The sequence below is a fragment of the Melospiza georgiana genome, chromosome 23 (genome assembly GCF_028018845.1).
Source record: "Melospiza georgiana isolate bMelGeo1 chromosome 23, bMelGeo1.pri, whole genome shotgun sequence".
NCBI lineage: Eukaryota > Metazoa > Chordata > Aves > Passeriformes > Passerellidae > Melospiza > Melospiza georgiana.
In genome coordinates, this window is record NC_080452.1 from 6,126,769 (window position 1) to 6,147,329 (window position 20,561).

At 50.5% G+C, this 20,561-nt stretch overlaps 1 protein-coding gene across 1 annotated transcript; it reads right to left on the reverse strand.

Annotated features, from left to right (window-relative positions):
• Nucleotides 1–2,266: 2,266 nt before the first annotated feature.
• On the reverse strand, nucleotides 2,267–5,642 carry LOC131092802 (potassium voltage-gated channel subfamily A member 3-like). Its single transcript, XM_058039700.1, has one exon. It carries the CDS (start codon nucleotides 5,475–5,477, stop codon nucleotides 3,711–3,713), a length of 1,767 nt encoding a protein of 588 aa, XP_057895683.1. The 5' UTR covers nucleotides 5,478–5,642; the 3' UTR covers nucleotides 2,267–3,710.
• Nucleotides 5,643–20,561: the final 14,919 nt, after the last annotated feature.

A 20,561-nucleotide genomic window follows, 5' to 3' on the forward strand; every position in this document is an offset into this window, starting at 1 on the left:
AGCATCCAGCTGCAGCCTCGCAGGGGTGGGAGCTGCCTCTTCCCTCCTCACTGCCATCCTTCAGTGCCACAAAGGACACAAAGAACAGGGACAGGACATTGCCGTGGGATTGCCCAGAGCTGTGGGGACCCTGCTCCCCTGCTCGTGGGGTGCTGGGAATCATCAGCCAGGGTTGTGGTAATGCTTTTTCCTCCATTTAATGTAATCAGCCAGGTCTGGGCGAGCCCTTTGCCTCACGCTAATCCCCTAATGCTGCCCCTCTAAGCACATTAGGGACAGGCAAACCCAGCACAGCCCAGGCTGCTCTGGAATCCCCAGTGGCTGCTGAAACACTGCCTGGTCCTGATGGGGAACAAGGCAGAGCCACTTAAACAGCAGCTGGCTGTGGAGAGCCCGGGGTTTCAGGGATCTCTGCAATCCCTGGCACAACACGTGCAGCAGCCAGTGCCAGAGGAGCTGTCAGACCACGGAACAGAAGGCATTTATCAGAGGCACTGAATGGTTTGGGTTGGAATGGATCTTAGAGATCACCTTCCACTGGAGCAGGTGGCTCTGCTTCTCTCACTGAAAGGCACCCATGAGACAGCAGAGAGGGAGGATGCAGAGAGGGCAGAACATCCAAAGGATGTCCCCAGTTTTCCACCTCCACTTTTGGGGGTGTAGCTAAAAGACAGCAGCAGTGAATTTTTGTCTTTCAGTGATACCACTCAATAGGGAAAAGTATTTTTCTGAATGTGAAAAGGGGAAATTTAGGTCAGATATTGGCTGTCCAGAGCAGCTGTGGCTGCCCCTGGATCCCTGGAAGTGCCCAAGGTCAGGTTGGACAGGGCTTGGAGCAACCTGGGACAGTGGAAGGTGTCCCTGCCATGGCAGGGGTGGGACTGGATGATCCTTAAGGTCTCTTCCCACCCAAACCATTCTGGAATTTCACCAGAGCCAAACTGCCTTTTATCCCAATGGGTGAAGAGGTTTCCTTGTCACCTCTCCCATAAAGCATCTTTTGCTGTCAATAAAACCCCTTTTAAACTACTCTGCTCCTACAAAATCAGTCAGGGAGGAGTCAGGAAAACAAACCAACCCCCTGCAACGGCTCTGCTTATTTTAGATGACAGAGAAACTGAAAATTGTTCTGTGCCATTTCAAGAACATGTGGTTTCCCTACCCTGTGCAGCTGCCACGGGGAAATCACCAACCCAGAGCTCATCTGCAAACTCCCCTGAGTGCCATGTTTGCACTGCTCCTAAACTCAGACCCTCCTTTTAGGAACAGGCATGTGGGAGAGCTTTAACAACAATAAAATTTACTAACAATGAAAGAGAATAACAGTAAAAAGTGAGAACTTGTAGGCAGAAATGACATTTCAGCCCACTGAAATGGGGAAAAGGCACACTGAGGTATTCCCAGTTACGTCAGACAAGGAATCCCAGTTACTCTGGACGAGGAATTTCAGGTTTGTAACTTCCCAGGATGTTCCACAGCATCTCCCTGATAAAGATCAAATCTTGGACCCTCTGCTGATGAAAACTCTGGTAGCCCAAATAAAACCATCCCACCCCAGCAGCCAAGGAAGGGCTCTGATATTTTCCCTGAATTTATTGACTGTGGCTAAGGGAGGGTGCTGCAAACCATCTAGATCCTTCTGAGTCTGGGAAAAATCCCAGCTAAACTGCAATTTTGGCATGGCCAGCATCCCTCAGGACAAGGCCCCCTCTCCACAGCCTTGGGACTTCACAGACTGAGGCCAAATTTCTCTTTGCTGTAGGTATTTAACAGCCTGCCTGTTCCATGTGCTACCTCAGAGGAATTTGGCTTTTTTTAACCCCAAATCCAGCAAAACTGAGCAGAGCTGCAGCCAAAGCTCTTGAGGCCAAGCTGCTTTTGGCCTGTGTCAGTGGCAGGGGCTGGATGGGAGCATTACACCACTGAAATCACCTTTTTAGCACAGAAATGAAGCAATCCAGCTGCAGAGAAGCAGCAGGGTTTTCCTCCTCCCACAGCACTAAAAAAGCAAATACAATCAGAGGAGCTCTAGGATGTGATCCCACTTTATCTAACGTGTATAAAAATACCCGAGAGCGGCAGGATAAGCTGGAGAATAAAAGTAAGCAGTGGAAAGCATGGGGTTTGTCCAAAAAAACCCAACACTATGACTCCATTGAAGTCTCCCCCGTGCAGAGCTCACCTGATCCCGTCAGATGTCCCACGGCCCCTGGCATACACGTGAAGATGAAGCCGGTGATTTTTTCCCAGAGGGATTTTTTGGTTATTTTTCAGTCCTGATTTTTTTTCTTTTTTTTTTTTTTACTGTCCCTCTTGTTTCACACAAAGCTGCCAAGGCTCCTCCCTGGCCAAGCTTGCTCGGTGCCAGCTCCCACTGGGTCTGGGGTGGTTCTTGGTGGAGCAGGATGAACCTCCATGCCCAGATTGCACTGCCCAGGTGAGGGACAGGTGGATCTGGGGGTGATGGCTGCCTGTGGGTGCCTTGTTGGGCACACGGGAGGAGCAGCAGGGCAGGAACCAGGAAGGGGGTGCAGAGCCACGACGTCTTGTGGGATGGAGGAGCTGGAACCATCTGGAAAGGCTTTTTGCGGGAAGAGCAAGGACCAAGGGGGATGGGAGAAGGGATGCCATGACAACCTTTGGGGGTTTCCCAGGAAACCGTGGTCACCATGGCAACTGCATCACTCCGGTCGGAATTAGTGACTTCCGCTGGAAGGCGTGTTCGCCACTTTAATCTTCTGGTGATAAGCGGCTGCAGCTCCTCCAAAGGCATCGCAAAACGAGGGGGAAATATCCCTTTGTCTCCGGCTGGGCGGGCTGGAGGCTCCCAGGCACGGCGAGGAGCCCGTCGTGGATCGTGCCGACATCACTCCCGAAAACATTCCAGTCTGCCTCTCCTGTCCCTCCTCCCGCACACATCCCCGCTGCACGGCCACAGACTTGACATTGGAGGAAATAATTCCATCAGGTTACAGGGGGAAGGGAATCCAGAATAGAAAATGAAGGCTTAGGGAGGGTTTTTTTTTTTTTGTATTTAAATCAGCATTGATTGCACTTGGTCTCGGACCAAATTAGAATTTCATAAACGATCTAATGGGGAGAAAAAGGAAATCTGGGATGTGCCCGTAATGGCACATCACATGTTTCGATATTAAGCATCATTTAACGATGTGGTAACAGAGACTGTCTGCAGAATTAAATGGTTATTTCCTCCCAGCCCCCTCCCAGTACACTCTGCCTCATGTTTTCCTCCTTCCTCCACCCAGCCCGAGATTGTTAATCCAACAAGTTATTTTATGTGATGGAAGGGAGATTGGCTACACACTGCCCTTAGGGAAAGAGGGGGAAATTCAGGAGCAAAGCAAGAGGTTCCCCAAAAGCCCAAAAAAGCAAAGCAGCCCTGCAACACGTTGCAGAACAAACACCTGTTTTGACAGTGAGTGTGGCTTGTCTTCATCTTCCTTCTCTTTACCCTTTAGCTGTCCTCTTCTTCAGAGAATTTTAAATCCTTTTACTTTTGGATCTTTAGAAAGGAAGGATCTAAAAAAATAAAGGTATAAAAACGAGGGCACACACAGGACCGACGATGGTGCATGTTCCACACAACACCGACACACAGTCACTTTGCATTATTATTGGTATTATTATTATTGGTATTCTTTCTCTGCATCCTCAGATTTTGCTGCTGTTCGTTTGGTTTGGGTTTTGTTTTAAACATCCGTAAAGATCTTTTTGATGTTCACACAGTTGGGATTGTTTGTGGTTGTGCAGTTGCCTGCTTTAAAGGCAGCCTGTTTGAATGCACTGTGGTTGATCCCCCCTTCCTCAATCACCATGTACTCGGACTTGCTGAGGGTGGAATTGCTGCGAGCCTTCTTCATCTCCTCGCTGGACGAGAGGTGCTGGCAGCTCCCGACGTGCATGTACTGGGCTTGTTCCTCACCCTCCGTCTCCCGGTGGTAGAAATAATTGAAGTTGGAGACGATGACGGGCACGGGCAGGGCGATGGTCAGCACGCCCGCGATGGCGCACAGAGACCCCACAATCTTGCCCCCAATGGTGATGGGGTGCATGTCCCCGTAGCCCACGGTGGTCATGGTGACCACGGCCCACCAGAAGGCGTCAGGGATGCTACTGAACCCCGAGCTGGGGTCGTCGGCTTCCGCGAAGTAAACGGCGCTGGAGAAGAGGATGACGCCGATGAAGAGGAAGAAGATGAGCAAGCCCAGCTCCCTCATGCTGGCCTTGAGGGTCTGGCCCAGGATCTGCAGCCCCTTGGAGTGCCGGGAGAGCTTGAAGATGCGGAAGACCCTGACGAGGCGGATGACTCTGAGGATGGCCAGGGACATGGCTTGCTGGCCATTGCCTTGCCGCTCGGCCAGCTCCGTGCCCAGCGTGATGAAGTAGGGGATGATGGCCACAATGTCAATGATGTTCATGATGTTCTTGGAGAAGGTGGCCTTGCTGGGGCAGGCAAAGAAACGGACCAGCAGCTCGAAGGAGAACCAGATGATGCACAAAGTCTCTACCACAAAGAAAGGATCGGTGAAGGATGACACCATGGAAGCAGGCGAGGATGAGGAGTTGGTGAAGACATCAGGTGGGAGAGGGCCGCCGCCTGTCCCGAAGGTCCCCCCAGTTCCCTCATAGTCATGGTCATCCCTGAATTCAGGCAGGGTCTCCAGACAGAAGATGACAATAGAGATAAGGATGACCAGGACAGAGACGATGGCAATGCCTCGGGCCGGCCCAGAGCTCTCGGGGTACTCGAAGAGGAGCCACACCTGGCGCTGAAACTCCTTCTCGGGAAGCGGCCGCTGCTCCTCGCGAATGAAACCCTCGTCCTCCCGAAACTTCTCCATGGCCTCCTCCCCGAGCTGGTAGAAGCGGATCTCCTCGGAGAAGATGTCGATGGGGACATTGACGGGACGCCGGATGCGCCCGCCCGACTGGTAGTAGTAGAGGATGGCGTCAAAGCTGGGACGGTTACGGTCGAAAAAATACTCATTGCGGAGGGGGTCGAAGTAGCGCATCCTCTTGCGGGGGTCCCCCAGCAGCGTCTCGGGGAACTGAGCCAGGGTTTTGAGCTGGGTCTCGAAGCGCAGCCCCGAGATGTTGATCACCACGCGCTCGCAGCACTCGTGCTCCGCAGCGCCCGCGGGCTGCCCGGAGGGCACGGCCGCCGCCGGGGGCTGATCGTAGCGCTCCCCGCCGAGCAGCGCCGGGGGATGCTGGGGCTCCTCCAGCAAAGGGTCCCCGCCGCCGCCTCCTCCTCCTCCTCCTCCCACCACGGTCATGCTGCCTTCCTCCCCTTCCTCGCCCTCTTCCTCCGGCTGCTCGGGGCCCGGCTGGGGGGCGGCGGGGGGCGGCTGCTCGGTGTAGCCCAGGTTGTGGTGGCTGCTGCTGGAGCCGCCCCGCGGCTGCCGGCCGGCGCAGGAGGCGGCCGGAGAGTAGAGCAAGCTCCGGCGCTCGTCCATAAAGGTGTGGGGCGGAAGGGGAAAAGGGGAGGAGGGAGGGGGGATCCGAGAGGCGGCAGCCGAAGCCTCTTCTTCCTCCTCTTCCTCCTCTTCGTCCTCTTCCTCCTCCTGCGGGCGGAGAGGGAGCAACAGCCGCCCAACTCCTCCAGCGGCTGCCGCTGCTCTGAAGAGCTGAGGCTCTTCTCAAAAAATCCGCCCCCAGCCCTGGCACCGCCTCGCTCAGTCAGCGCTCCCGGAGACACCCACCGGCCCCCCGGCCCTGCCCCGCGGCCCCCCGGCAGCTGCGGGCACCCCCTGCCCTGCCCCGCTTTGGGGGAGCCCCATCCGCCCCCAGGCAGCGCCCAGGGGCTTCAGGCTCCTCCCGGGAGCATCCTCTGCTGCAGGCGGGGAGAGGGGTTTTTCCTGGCAGAACCGCTGCCTAGAAAGAGTTTTTCTGCCCTTCCCCAGGTGAAATGCGATTTTGGCTCTGGGTTTCGGCGTTTGCCTGTCGGTTTTCAGCGGCGGTTTCACACGGTGGGAGGCTGTGGGCAGTGGAAAGCCGACAGCGCGGCCAGACCCAACAGTTGTTTTGAATCAGCGTCTGGGTTAGGCTGGGGATTGTTTTTCTCTGTCTAGGAGAGCGTGTGCATGTGTGTGTGTGTCCATGAGTGTGGGTGCACACGTGTGTGTGTGCGTGTGCTTCCCCCACCAAAATAAACCCAGAAGCAAAGCTGAGCCAGCCCTCTACCAAGGAGGTGCCAGGCTGAACCCAAACCTGTATTTCAGACTTTCCATCAAGAAAGCCAAAACCCTTCTATTTCTTTTTCTTTCTTTCTCCCTTCAATTGATCTTCTTAAGCAAATTGTTCAATTGTGAACAAAAGGGAGTTTTTCAGGCAAAAACCTCCTCTGCAGGAGCCCAGAGCTGGAGAACACCCCATCCCCGGAGATGTGCATCCTCTGATCTCTGCACTCCCAGCTCTCCCCCAGATCCCCATTTTTCCATCCCCCTGCAATGGCTGAAATGCTTTAACCCCCAGCCCCTGCCAAGGGGGTTTAGGCAATCCTGGGAGCTCCCAGCTTGGGGAAAAATAATGGAATGGGTTGGGTTGAAAGGGACTTTAAAGCTCATCTCATTCCACATCCCTGCCATGGGCAGGGACACCTTGCACTGGACCAAGAGCTCGACCATGAAAGGGGAGAGGAGAGGAGGGAGCCCACATTCCCTTCCAGAGCCAGACGGGTGATCCTGCCACGGTGGAGGTTAAAACCTCTCCAACATCCCCACTTGAGCTCATCATCCCAGTTATTTTTAACCAGCACAGCCTCCAGAAGGTAGGGAGAACAACAGATGAAAAGATCAAACTTATTTATACTTTAAATCAGAAACAAGCTGTCCAAAACACCCAGCTCTGGGGAGGGAACAACAATAAATATTGGTGCAAGAGCTGACTCCAGACTCTGAATGGGAGATGACAGTGAGGATGGAGCCTGGCTGAGCTGAGCCCACCAACCTCTTTGGGAATGACAGAGGGGAAACAGAAACAGCCTCTGCCGCCAGAGAGCCAGGAGGATTCCTGAGGGAATGGGCCCCCTGGAAAGGTGGATGCTCACCATGCCCCCACACAAGGAGAGCTGTCTCCAGGCCATGCCACCCCACCCCAGACCTGGACACAAGTGCCTTGTTGCCACCTCCATCCTTGGCTTTAAGCCCCAATGCTGACACCTGTTTTTCCTGAGGGTGTGGATCTCCTGGGAGCAGGGAGTTGGGAAGTTGTTCCCCCACCATTCCTGCAGCGGTTTGTGGTGCTAACCAGCACCATGGTCTCAATGACAGCATCCACTCCTCCCTCCCACCCCACAGCATCTCCCAGGCATCCCAAAACCCAGACAAGACAGGGAGCAATGCCTGGAGCACCATTAACCCTTGAGCTCCCCTTATTGTCTGTAGGTTGGGAAAAAAATCCTGTAAGCAACAGCTCACACACAAGTCTGAGGCTTTATTTTCATGAAAATGAAATAACCATCATCCTTTCACCACATATATGTGTGTAGCAGCTAAAAACTTGTCTGGCTCATCCCTTTTCCCTGCTAGGATTTCTGCCAATAAATCAGTGTTGTCTGGTTGAAGGCAAACAAACGAGGCTGCCTCAAACCATAAACATTTATTGAGGACGCAAGGCTGGAGGCACAAGGTGCAACTTCCATAATTGCAATAATTTACTGTGCATCTGTCAGGGGCAAACCCATCAGGAATTACCCAGAGAGAGCCACAGACCTTGGGGATGCTGCTTGGAAAAGCCTTTCCTTTAAGAGCAGCAGGATTAAGCCTGTACCCCACAGCTGCAGCAGACATTAACCCTTGAGCTCCCGCGGCTTTGGTCAGGCTGGGATTTCTCCCGTGGCCTCCTGGCCCTGTTTACTCCTCCTCTGCTTCCCTGTAATCCTATCAAGGCCAATTAGGCTGTGCCAGGCAGCAGCAGCAGCGCTGCAGGCAGAGAGCAGCCGAGGGGCAGATCCTCCCTCAGCTCCTGCCTTCCCCTGGCTCTCCAGCAGAGATTTGGGGCAGCATCGGGGATGCAGCACCAGCATCACCTCCCCTGCGAGCCCCCGCCGGCCTCACACGCCCTCCCTGCAGGGGTTTGCGTTTTTCAAGCAGAAACAGAGGTGTTTCTAGATCGGGCTGCAAAACCTGGAGGTCTGAGCACAAGGGAAGGGGAATAAAAGCCCAAGGGGAAGGACATCTCCCTGGTGTCCAGCCTGGCCAAAGCTTTCCTGTAAGCTGGGAGCTCAGCGCGGCACCAAACCATCTCCTCTAGCTGTGGTTTGCTGTCTAATGTGAGACATCCCAGTGTTCCCTCTGCAAATTTCCTCCTGCTTTTTCATCCATCTCTTGTGCTGCATCTGGTCTCAACAAATTTGATTTTGTTCCTAACGGCCATTTAAGAAATCCCCCTGTGCACTGGTCCAAGGCTGCCCTGGAGCAGCACTTGCAGTTTCTATGGGGAAGCAGAGCAAGCACTGCTCTTTTCCTCCCTCAATGGCCTTCTCAGGCCCCATTTCCAAGCAGTGGGGATGAACAACTTCCCTCTTTCTCACAGCCAGACCCAGACCACGAGGGGAATCTCCCCAGCATCCCTCCCCCCCAGGGACATGGGCTGCACAAAACACAAAACATGTGGGACCTTCACCCCAGCTCTCAGTTATTGCTGCCTTAGCATCCTGCTGCCACCTTGAAATTTTCCTTCCTTCTTGATGAATCCCAATGCCTCTCAAAGCAGCATTTTGGGGTTGTTCTTCTCCCCACAAAGCTCTCCTTGGCAGCATCAGCAGCCAGGCAGTGTGTACAGAATCCAGCCTGGCTGTGAGCAGGATCTCACCCCCCCTCCCCTCCCTCCTGTTTCAATGGGAACTCTGCCTCCATTGATAAATCTGGGACAAATCTGCTCATCTTTACTTTGCAGGATCAGAAACCTCTCAGCGCACACGCAGTTCCAATAATACCTTAATGCACTGCAAATGCATTGTCTGTCCTCCCTCAGCAAAGCCCCAACTGCTCCAGCCAGGCAGTGCAGCTTTAACCCTCCAGGTGTTACTCTGGTTTTCTAAGATTTTTCTAAGCCTTCTGATGTTGACATTCTTGTAGTGAACTTTCTCATTTTCTGTAAATAACTGATTGTTTTGCATTCCTTTATGGAGGAGGAGAAAGTTGATGCACTGTTGGTTTGACCAGTGTCATTGGAGAGGTGGCACTGCCACCCTCCAAGCCACTGTCACTCTTAGAAAACTATAAATGTTGGAGTCAGAAAATAAACTTCCCTTTTCCTTCACCTTGAGAACAGCAGTGTGAGCTTGTGTTCTTTCGTGTCCTATAGTGACATCCAGGTTTCTCTCCTCAGGAACTTGAGACCTCCTGTGCTGCTCAGAAGGGACAAATGTCATGGAGAAAGGCTCAAGGTTGTCACTGAGGTCACCAGTCACGGGAAGGACTGCAGGGGCTGATGGCAGCAAACACAGTTCACATCAACCCAACCTTCTGAGATTAACTGGGAGCAATCACAGAATTATGGAGTTGTTTAGATTGGAAAAGCTCTCTAAGGTGGGAGTCCAACTGCCCACCTAACTGCCAAGGCAACCACCAGACCAAGTCCCCAAGGGCCACATCTTTGTGTCTTTTAACTCTCTCCAGGGATGGGGACTCCACCACTGCCCTGGTGAGACTGTGGTAGTGTCATATCTTGGGAAATAAATTTCCCCTAATATCAACCTGAACCTCGCCAGCCCAACTTGAGGCCATTTCCCCTTGCCCTGACTCAGCAATCAGGGAATAAATTGAACAACACAACCTCTGGCTCCAGACTGGCCAGTCCTGCCATCCTCACCTTCTCCATTGTGGAAACAGGAGGTGGGAGCATCCCCACAGTCCATGAGTGTCACAGACATCTTTTATGAAAAATCTTTTCTTTAGGATTTTTTCTCCTGAGAAGCTGAGAGGCCTCAGGACATCAACAATGGTTATCTGCTGCTGTGGAATGCAACAGGTGCATCTGTGATTGGTCTCATGTGGTTGTTTGTAATTAATGGCCAGTCACAGTCAGCTGGCTTAGACTCTCTGTCTGAGACAGAAGCTTTGTTATCATTCTTTCTTTTTCTATTCTTAGCTAGCCTTCTGATGAAATCCTTTCTTCAATTCTTTTAGCATAGTTTTAATATAATAGATATCATAAAATAATAAATCAGCCTTCTGAAACATGGAGTCAGATCCTCGTCTCTTCCCTCATCCTTGGACCCCTGTGAACACGGTCACACATGAGCTCACACCCTTCCAGAAGAACTGGGATGCCATTCCCAATGTGCTCCCACATGGGGCCATCTCATTCCCAGAAATCATCCCAGAAATCCTACTTCATCTCCTCACCAAGCCACAAAAGCATCCAGTCAGGTTTCCCTCTCTAGGCTAAGACAAATCCTCCACCAACGCCGTCCAGGGAGACAGTGGGAAGGACTGGAGCTGAATCTTGTTTTCCCAGGATGGATTTAGAGCTCTAACTCTGGAGCACACCATTCCTATTCCTGTCACTGTCTTAGTCAGACTCCAGGTATAGCTCAGCCCTGGAGTGAATGCTTCAATCCCTCCGTGCCTCAGTTTCTCATCTGTACACTGAGGGAGTATTTCTCACCTCCCACCTGGAGTCTATTTCCATCCTACACCAGAAGTTTTTCACTGTATTCACAGTTGCAGAGTTGTTCCTCCTTTCTCAATTGAGAAAGATACTAAAATATGGGAAAGGGAGGAAAATCCAATGCTGTGTAAACCCTGGAGCTTGCTCAGCCCTCGGCACAGGTGGAAAGCATCACTGGGAGCTCCCCAGAGAGCATGGAGATGCTTTCTGGAGATGCTGAATGCTTTCTGCAGCATGCTGAATGCTTTCTGGAGATGCCTCTCTCACACAGGACATTCAGCACCAGGCACAGCAGGACCCCCAACACCCTGAGATCCTCTCTGACTGCTGGATGCCTTCAGAGAACAGGCAGCAGGGAGAGAGGGGAAGTGAAAATTGAACTGATACCCCAAAATAACCGAGCCTAGACAGCAGCTATTTTTCATGGGTTGTTTCCCACAAAGCTGAGGATTGAGCAAGAGTATTTCTTAGGAAGTGAAGAACAAGTTCCAGTGGCTAAAAAAGAGCAGTCAAATTACTCAGCATCACCGTCATCTGTCGGCTTTAATGGAGCTAAATCCCATCCAACCTTTGGGGATCCAGGGGTTACAGCTCAGGATGGAGTCAGACCTATTTCAATATCCTAAAAATGTGATTAACAGGGCGGGATTATGATGGCCAAACAACGTTAATGCAAATTCCACTGGAATGAGGATCACATTCCAAGGCCTCCACAATGACAGCGAAACGATACCCAAGGACTCCTGTTGCAGGGCATTATTTGGTCATTAAGGTCTAAGATTACATTTGACAAAGCAATTTAACCACAAATCCTGGGAGACAACAGTGTTTTCATTACCAGTGTCCGCAGCAGGGGAAGATGAGCTGCATTTCAGGGAGGGGAGCTGGAAAATCAGGGACACCTCAGGGACTCAAGGTGATGCTGGCAGAGCACCGGTGCTGAGCCAGATGCAGACTCAGCATAAAGATGTAAAAACCCCAATTTTTGGCAGTAAAAAGCATCGTGTGGGCCAGGGGGGGACAGTTTGGCCCCTGAATCATTTATTCCATGGATGTCACTTCTCATTGTGATGGGTGACAGTCACTCAGGGAGGTGACACAAGCACTCACAGCCCCCCTAAGCAGAGAAATGCCATCCCACAGCAGGGAAAGTTCTTGGTGTCAGCCCCTACAACAAAACCAACAACTCTCTCTGACTCTCCCTCTAAATCAATATGGTTGGAAAAATTCTCACTAAAATATGGGCTCAGTCTCCTTCCAGCAGTATTTTAAGCTGAATTTTCAGGGCATGTTCAAGACATTCTGGGTGATTTGGTGCCTAAGTCCAGCTACACAAACAACTCTGTTTTTAAGGGAAAAGGTTTCGCCTTTCATAGAAAATCCAGGGGGAAAAAAGTTTTCACTAAAATATGAATATTTCACCAAAAAAAAAAAAAAAAAAAACAGGGAAAAAAATTCTCACTAAAATATGGGCTCAGTCTACTTCCAGCAGTATTTTAAGCTGAATTTTCAGAGGAGGTTCAAGACATTCTGGGTGATTTGGTGCCTAGCTCCAGCTGCACAAACAACACTGTTTTTAAGGGAAAAGGTTTTGCCTTCCATTGAAAACCCAGGGAATCTGTAAGTCACCGCTGTGCCACAAAGCATCCCTTGTGCAGGCTCAGAAGTTTATTTTTGAAACACGCCCTCTCCACCTTTTCCCCGCTCTTCAGCCAGTTTTATCCAGGAAAATAAATTGCATCAGAGAAATGAAGCAAATTTTCCCGTGTTGGGCAGCAGGGCTGGAGCCAGCCTCGACCCTCCTGTGCCTGTGAGCAATGAGAACCGTGGGAGCTGGGAAAGGAGGAGACGTTTGGAGGGCAGGGAGCTGTCTGAGCTGAGCACGGATCCTGGTGACATCCATGGGGACGCCTGGCAGCCATCAAGGACCTTCAAACCCTGTTTTGTCTCTTGGATGTTTCCGCCTTTCCGCAATCCTCCCAATTTTTCTGCGGCTTTTCGTTTGCTCGTTCAGTGAACATCGTGTTAGGAGGGAGTGAGATGGAATCTGAGGCTGCAGGGGTTTGACTGGCACAGCCCAGGAGCAAACAGTGAGGGATGATGTGGTGGCGTTCACAGGGGTCCCAGGATGAGGGAAGAGAAGAGAATCTTGGCTCCATGTTTCAGAAGGCTGATTTATTATTTTATGATATATATTATATTAAAAGACAATTACATATTAAAACTATACTAAAAGAATAGAAAAAAATAATTTCATCAAAAGGCTTGAAAAGAATGAATGGTAATAAAATCTTGTGACTGACCAGAGAGTCTGAGCCAGCTGACTGTGATTGGCCATTAATTAAAAACAACCACATGAGACCAATCAAAGATGCACCTGTTGCATCCCACAGCAGCAGATAATTATTGTTTACATTTTGTTCCTGAGACCTCTCAGCTTCTCAGGAGAAAAGATCCTAGCAAAAGGATTTTTCATAAAATATGTCCATGACAGGATGAGGCACTGCCACCATGGTGTGCTCCAGTGGGACATTTGGTCTCTCAGTCAGGTGTTGATGGAAAGAGCCACAATTTATTGAATTATGGAATCCCAGAGTGGTTTGGGTGGGAAGGAACCTTAAATCTCATCCCATTCTACCCCATGCCATGGGCAGGGACACTTGACACTATCCCAAGTTGCTCCAAGCACCATCCAGCCTGGTCTGGATGGGGCAGCCACAGCTTCTCTGGGCAACCCGTGCATGAACACCTTGAGCTTGGGGACAAACCAGCCCTTGGGGAGCAAGACTTGTTCTCCAGAACACCCCAGATCTCAAAGGATGAATAGGGTGTCTTGGTTTGGAAAGAAAGGAGTCTGCTGAGGAAGGCAGGAGCCTCCCCTGAAATGGAAAATGTAAACCCTCCACACCCCTCCGAATTGCTATAAATTTTAAATTAAGGGGCTCTCAGGCAAAAAAATGGGAGCAGGAAATAACAATTCTTTAATAGGGAAAAGAAAAATAAATAAAGGATAAAATAAACAATGCAGTACACTAGAACAACACTGCCAGAGTCAGAACCCAACCTGACACCCTGTGGGTCAGGGTGTGGGCAGCAGTCCCATTGGAATTGTGGCTCGGCCCTCCTGCAGTGTCAGGGCTGGTTCTGCTGGAGCAGAGATCCTGGAGAAAGGTGCAGTCTCTGCCTCTGAAGATGCAGGGGAAGAAGAGGCAGCTGCTGTTCCTCTGGGCAATCCAGTGCAGAAGCTGTGCTGGTGTTCCAGAATCTCCAGATTCTATCCGGGTAGGAATGCTTGGCTCCTCCCTCTGGGCTCACATCTCCCAATGGGATGCTGTAGTTCTTATCAGCCATGCAGGGACATTCAATAGCTGTTATCAGCAGATGTCCCCTCCTGAGGGAGATGTGATTGTGGTCACTCAGAGAGAGATAAAGCAAACTGCCCACTTGACAAAGATAATCTGCCATACAGATGGTAATAGAAAACAACTTGCATTGCAATCCTCAACACAGGTTTGGGCAGCCCAACCCAGCTCTGGGTACCCCCAACCCCCCTACAACTGTGAAACCCAAAAAACCAAACTGAGGGACATCTGCATTCACCAAAATCACACAGCGGGTGTTGCACGTTGGTGGTCAAACTGCTGGTGGTTAAAGCAGGAAACACTCAGGGAGAGGAAACCAAGAAGGGAGAGAAATTCCTCTTTTGTAGTTCACATTTTTATTCCTTCTCACACGCACAGGAGCAAAGTCACTGTGGTAGAATTACCCTGAAGCCATCAGACTTCCATTAGAGTTTGATGAAATCATGGAAAGAAACAGAGTGACTCTGCCTGGCTGCAATGAGAGAGCCACAACAGAGACCAGGATGCTCCTGAGGTCTGGAATCCCCAGCAATCCTGTCCTTGGGCTTTTGGTCTCAAAGGTTGTGAGGTTGTGACTAACCAGAAAATTAAAACCTGCACAGGTCACCAGGCCAAACACATTAGTGCAGCCCCAGCTTCCTGTCCTCTGTTCATTAATTAATGTTTGGGCAGTGATTTGCGAGAAAAAACACACCCTGAATACAGGTCTGATATTGTCATCATTCCCCTTCCAGCTGGAAATCCAGAGGAAATTCTCTTCTGCCTCTCCTTCTGTCTGTCCTCCCCATCTTCAGTCCCAGTTTAACCCTCAATCACTAGTGCTGGGAACTGGTTTGCTATAAAATCCCCTCCCTCAGCCGTAAGCTTGTTATTGAAGGGTCATTTTGTGCAGGCAAGATGAATTTATTTGCAAGCACAGGTGGGGACTTGGGCTTGGCCTGCAACATCTGGATGCTGGTAGAGCTGCAGAGCCTGCAGGTAAAGCTGGAACTCCCAAATGCTCCCAGAGGCTTCATTTCTAGCTGGAAAACCCAAACCAGAAAAAAATTGGAGCAAAGGGCTCAGAGACCCGAGCTCTGCAGCTCAACCCTGTGATTTATTTTTAATCAGATTTTCTGCTTGTCAGCTGCAGCACTTCTGGGGAAAACCCCTGAAGCCCCACTCCAAAATCTCCTGTTTGCAAGGCTGAAAATGGGGTGCAGGGGAGCAGATGAGTCATTTTTCATGTTTTTAATCATCCTGTTGGGACTGGGGTGCAATGGGTGACAGTTCAGGCAGGAGGTGACCCAGGGGTACCACAGGTCAGGTTCTTTTTGCTGACCCACGTCCTTTCTAACATGAGCCAGCAATAATAAATTCATTCTGAAACAATCACCACAAGATTCTCCCAAGTGACTTTTCTTACACAACCTCCAAACCCACCATGTTCCTTTTTCCATTTTTCTCTAAATGGCAATATAACCAATTTGGGGGTGAGTTTTTGGGGCAGAATGGAGGATTTCTGTCACCTACCTTTTTGGTTTGCTTTGATATATTCAGCAAAACATGTCCTGGCTGGGCTTGGGGACACTGGAAAGGCTGATCAGCTCTGTCACCTGTGACAGTCACCCAGCAACAGCTCTGCTGCCAGCAGAGGCAGGAGAGGATGCTGACTCAACTGCCTGCTTCCCTTGTGCAGCTCACCCTGCACAGAAAGCATTGCTGAAGCCTTGCTCTTCCTTTCCTTTCCTTTTCCTTTCTTTCCTTTCTCCTTTCCTTTTCCTTTCCTTTCCCTTTCCTTTCCTTTCCTTTCCTTTCCTTTCCTTTCCTTTCCTTTCCTTTCCTTTCCTTTCCTTTCCTTTCCTTTCCTTTCCTTTCCTTTCTTTCCTTTCCTTTCCTTTCCTTTCCTTTCCTTCCCTTCCTTCCCTTCCCTTCCTTCCCTTCCCTTCCCTTCCCTTCCCTTCCCTTCCCTTCCCTTCCCTTCCCTTCCCTTCCCTCTTCCCTTCCCTTCCCTTCCCTTCCCTTCCCTTCCTTCCTTCCCTTCCCTTCCCTTCCCTTCCCTTCCTTCCCTTCCCTTCCCTTCCCTTCCCTTCCCTTCCCTTCCTTCCTTCCCTTCCCTTCCCTTCCCTTCCCCTTCCCTTCCCTTCCTTCCCTTCCCTTCCCTCCTTCCCTTTCCCCCTTCACAGAAACCATTGCTGAAGCCTTGCTCTTCCTTTCCTTTCACCCCCTGCCCTTAAAAAATGAATTAAGAAACCTTAATTATAAATGGACACACAAGGGAAAAAAAGTAGCAGCACTAGCAAAGAGAAGTGTTATTCCACTATGAAATTCAGTTGGGTTCCAAAGGCAGTGCTCACTGTTAATTCTCTGGAGTTATTGCACACAGAAATTACTGTGAGATGGAAGGGTTTGCTGCAAATATAGAGCACTGAATGATTAACAACCTGGAGGCAGCAAGGGAGGGCAGGAAACTTGAGGGGCCTTCTTAAAACAGGAACTCTCCCCAAAATGACCAAGTCTCCTCTTCCCTTTAACCCTGTTTCTGTCTGCTGGTTGCTTTCCTTTTCAGGGTAAATCTGGTGATTTCAGCATAAATCTGGTGATTTCTCTGCTGCTTTGTTCCCCTTCTTCTCTTGGGGAAGCACAAAATGAGATCCAGAACAGCCTAGAGGAGTGAAAATCACTTGACTTTGTCTTCTTGTCACAGCTTTTCCTCCTGGTGGAGTCATTTTGGCTGGTCAGTGATGGGAGCAGGAGGCAGAGGATGGAGACGCTGGTGGGAGCAGGAGCAGGGGTGGCTGGGAGAGGGATGTCATGGAATTCCCCACCAGGACACGATTCTGCAGCTCCCCCCTGGCCAGCAAAGCTCTATGACACCCCTCCTAATCACAACTGGGAGATTTTTTAATTGCCAGGATTTACTTTTGCATTGGATTCCTCCATATGGTCCCTCCTGAGGAGCATCCAGGTGCCCCAGACACACGGTGACGCTGCCCTTGCAGATGTGGCCAGCTGTGGGCTGGGTCCCCTCTGTGCTGCTCCCACCTCCTGTCACCCAGCAGGGATGGAAGATTTTCTCTTTCACTCAGAGGGTGATTTCCCAGCCCTCCTGCAGCACAGAGCAAGAGAAAACCCTGCACAAGATATTATCATTGTTAATATCTTCCAAACCCTCAGGAGGTGCCTGGAGATGCCAAGGAGGGGGAGAAGCAGAGGATGAGTTGTGACTCACAGCTGGGAAATGCACGAGGGTGGCAGAGCCTGTTAGAGAAAATCAACCCAAAAAATCCCTCCTTGCTCAACAGTTGTCACAAGCAGAATCCAAGAGGGAAATCCTGATAAATCCTGCTGCTCCTGCAACACACAGAAGCACCTTCAGCACTGAGAATGCAACAGTGCCAGGGCCCAGGGCATGGGGATAATGTAGGGATGGGGAGATGCTGGGGGACTGAGGAAGCTCTGCTGGCCAGAGAGACCCTACACACACCCTACACACACCCCACACACACCCTACTCACACCTTTCTTCCCAATTCACCCCCTTTCAGGTGACAAACCACCTGTAGACACACCTTCCCAAAAGGCCAAGTGCCTCCATTGGAACCCTCCTGTCATCCCAGGCTCACCCTGAGCTGCCCTTGTCACCTAGCCCAGAGGACCGAGTGCCACATGCAGTAATTTCATGGTCACCTCCAGGGATGGGGACTCCACCAGCTCCCTGGGCAGCCCAAACACCCTTTCCATGAATAAATTCCTCCTGATTTCCAGCCTGGACCTTCCCTGGCACAGCCTGAGGCCGCGTGCTCTCATCCTGTCACTCACTGCCTGGAAGAAGCAGCCAACTCCCATCTTGCTACAAATCCTTTCAGGTGGAGAAATCATCTCCCTTCAGATTGAGATGCTGCTGGCAGATCCACCTCCTGCTCCTGCTCCTGGCACGGGGAATGACTCAGAGAATGTGTTTTTCACCTGCTGCCTCCTGCACAGGGCTGCAGCTGTACCTGCCTGTGCCCATGTCTGCTGCTGGCCTTCCACAGCAGATTTTAATAGCTCTGTGTCACAGACATCTTTTGTGAAAAATTCTTTCTTTAGTTTTTTTTCCTCCTGAGAAGCTGAAAGGCCTCAGGAACAAAATGTAAACAATGGTTATCTGCTGCTGTGGAATGCAACAGGTGCATCTGTGATTGGTCTCATGTGGTTGTTTCTAATTAATGGCCAATCACAGTCAGCTGGCTCAGACTCTCTGTCTGAGCCACAAGTCTTTGTTATGATTCTTTCCTATTCTATTCTTAGCCAGTCTTCTGATGAAATCCTTTCTTCTATTCTTTTAGTACTGTTTTAATATAATAGATATAATAATATAATAAATCAAGCCTTCTGAAACATGGAGTCAGATCCTCCTCTCTTCCCTCATTCAAAAACCCCTGTGAACACTGTTACAGCTCTGCCATGGCAGCAAAGAGGGTGAGAAGTGTCTCTGCAGCTGAACTGGAAATGCCTTTTAATGAGGATGATTCACGGTAGCTCCCAGCCCTGGTGTCAGCCCCTGCACTGCTGCTGCCCCTCACTGACATTTCAGCACCAGGAGTCTGCAGCGTGGAGGAGACAGGGAACTGGGGCCTGAGACTGATGTCTGCTCATCTGAATCCAAAACAAAGAGGTACTGGATGCGTTGAGCCCCAAAGTTTGCAGGAATGGCCCAAAATTTATGTGAGCAATAATGCAACCCCCTCCTCCACCCGCCCAACTCAAGGACAGGGATAAAGCAACAGAGCAGGGACAGGAGAAGTCCTGGACCTGGATTTTGGGGGCTGCTTCACCTTTTAAAGATACCTGAACTACAAATAAGGGGAAAGCAAGGCAGTTCAGCCTAGCTTGCCCAGAGCAGCTGTGGCTGCCCCTGGATCCCTGGCAGTGCCCAAGGCCAGGCTGGACAGGGCTCAGAGTGCCTTGGACAGTGGAAGGTGGCCCTGCCATGGCAGGAGTGGGATGAGATGGGCTTTAAGGTCCCTTCAGCCCAACCCATTCCATGATTCCATGGGTCAGTGCCCACGTCTGGTCCAGCCCATCATTCCTTAGCCCAGGAAAGAGATTCATTCAACCATGAATCCATTCCTGAGTCCATGAAACCATTCCTGAGTCTATGAACAGATAACTGGGACTATTTCCCAAGGGAAAGGGACTAAACCAATGTTCCCCCACCCCTGTCACCAAGGCCCTGCAACGCCCTCAGTTTCCCCATCTGTTTTTAAAAGGATTGCAGGTATTGGCATTCCTTCCTGGAGTACCCCGAAATCTAGGAAAGACGTGATCAGGGGTGGCAATTATAATTATTCACACCCTCCTAATGGATCTTTACAGCCCATCAGGGCTGTGTCTGGATTCTAACATTTGTTAGAAAGAGATAAAAGCTTTCTTCGCGGATGGTGTGAAGACTTTCGGGCTCTCTTTGATGCGCTGTGGCTTAATAGCCCCTTCGCTTGATTAATTTCCATTTCTGCCGTCGGTCTTTAAGAGCTGCCACACGGATTTTGTGAATGGATTGGAGGAGACGGAGCAGCAGCAGTGATTCCCCTGCCCGAGCTGCTCCCGTCCCCATTAATACCAATCCCTGCAGGGTGAACTCCCAGCCCTGTGTGCGCGGCAGCCGAAAATAGCAGCGTTTATAATAACAATAAATAACAATAAATGGCAATAAATGACGGGGAAGGCGCTTGGAACCATGAAATGCCTCCGACGGATCTGGGGCAGGAGGGTTTGGGGTGTGGATGTGTGCGGGAAGGTCCCAAAAAGCAAGTGACAGCAATAATCGAGGCTTTTGTCAGAGTGTGAGCGCTCACAATAATTGAATCGCTGCCTCGTTACATACGGACCGATTTAGACACTCATTATGCGTTTGGCAAGTACTTGGCATAACGAATCAATTTAAAACGGCACACGAGACTCGAGTAATTCATAATGAAACTCCCAAATCAAGATTACAAGGCAAGACTAAGCCTCCTCAGCAGAAATTACCGGGATGGAGATGAGCAGGGAGGCTGGAGGAAGCCTCTGTCACTGCCCCCAGTGTGGATTTGGGTCCAGCATTTCCCTCTCCTGGGGCTCTGCTCCCAGAATTGCACACATGGTGTTGCTATTTCAATAAGAATTTTATTCTCCTTTCACAGCTGAGGTGAGGTCTGGTCTGTGGTCACTGCTGGGTGTCCCTGGCTCTCACATCTTCATCTTTCTTCTGAAGAAACAGCCCCAAATTCAACCAGCTCTTCTCCTCAGTACTCCCATAAAAAACCCTGTTCCACATAGAGCTCTGTCATCCCCCTCTGCTGATCCCAAATATTTCCCCACCCCTCAAAAATGAAAACTCTCAGTTTCTACTGTCAGAAAACTCACAGTTTCTACTGTTAAAAAAATCACAGTTTCTACTGTTCTACTGTTTACAATGGGGAAAGACATATCGAGGAGTCATGTGGGAGGGATGAGCTACCCACAGCAGGATTGGGGTGTAAATGAAGCCCAGAAAGGCTTCAAAACATCCCAAAATCATAAATCCATCAGAAAGGACAGGAAACTAATCCAAGAGACT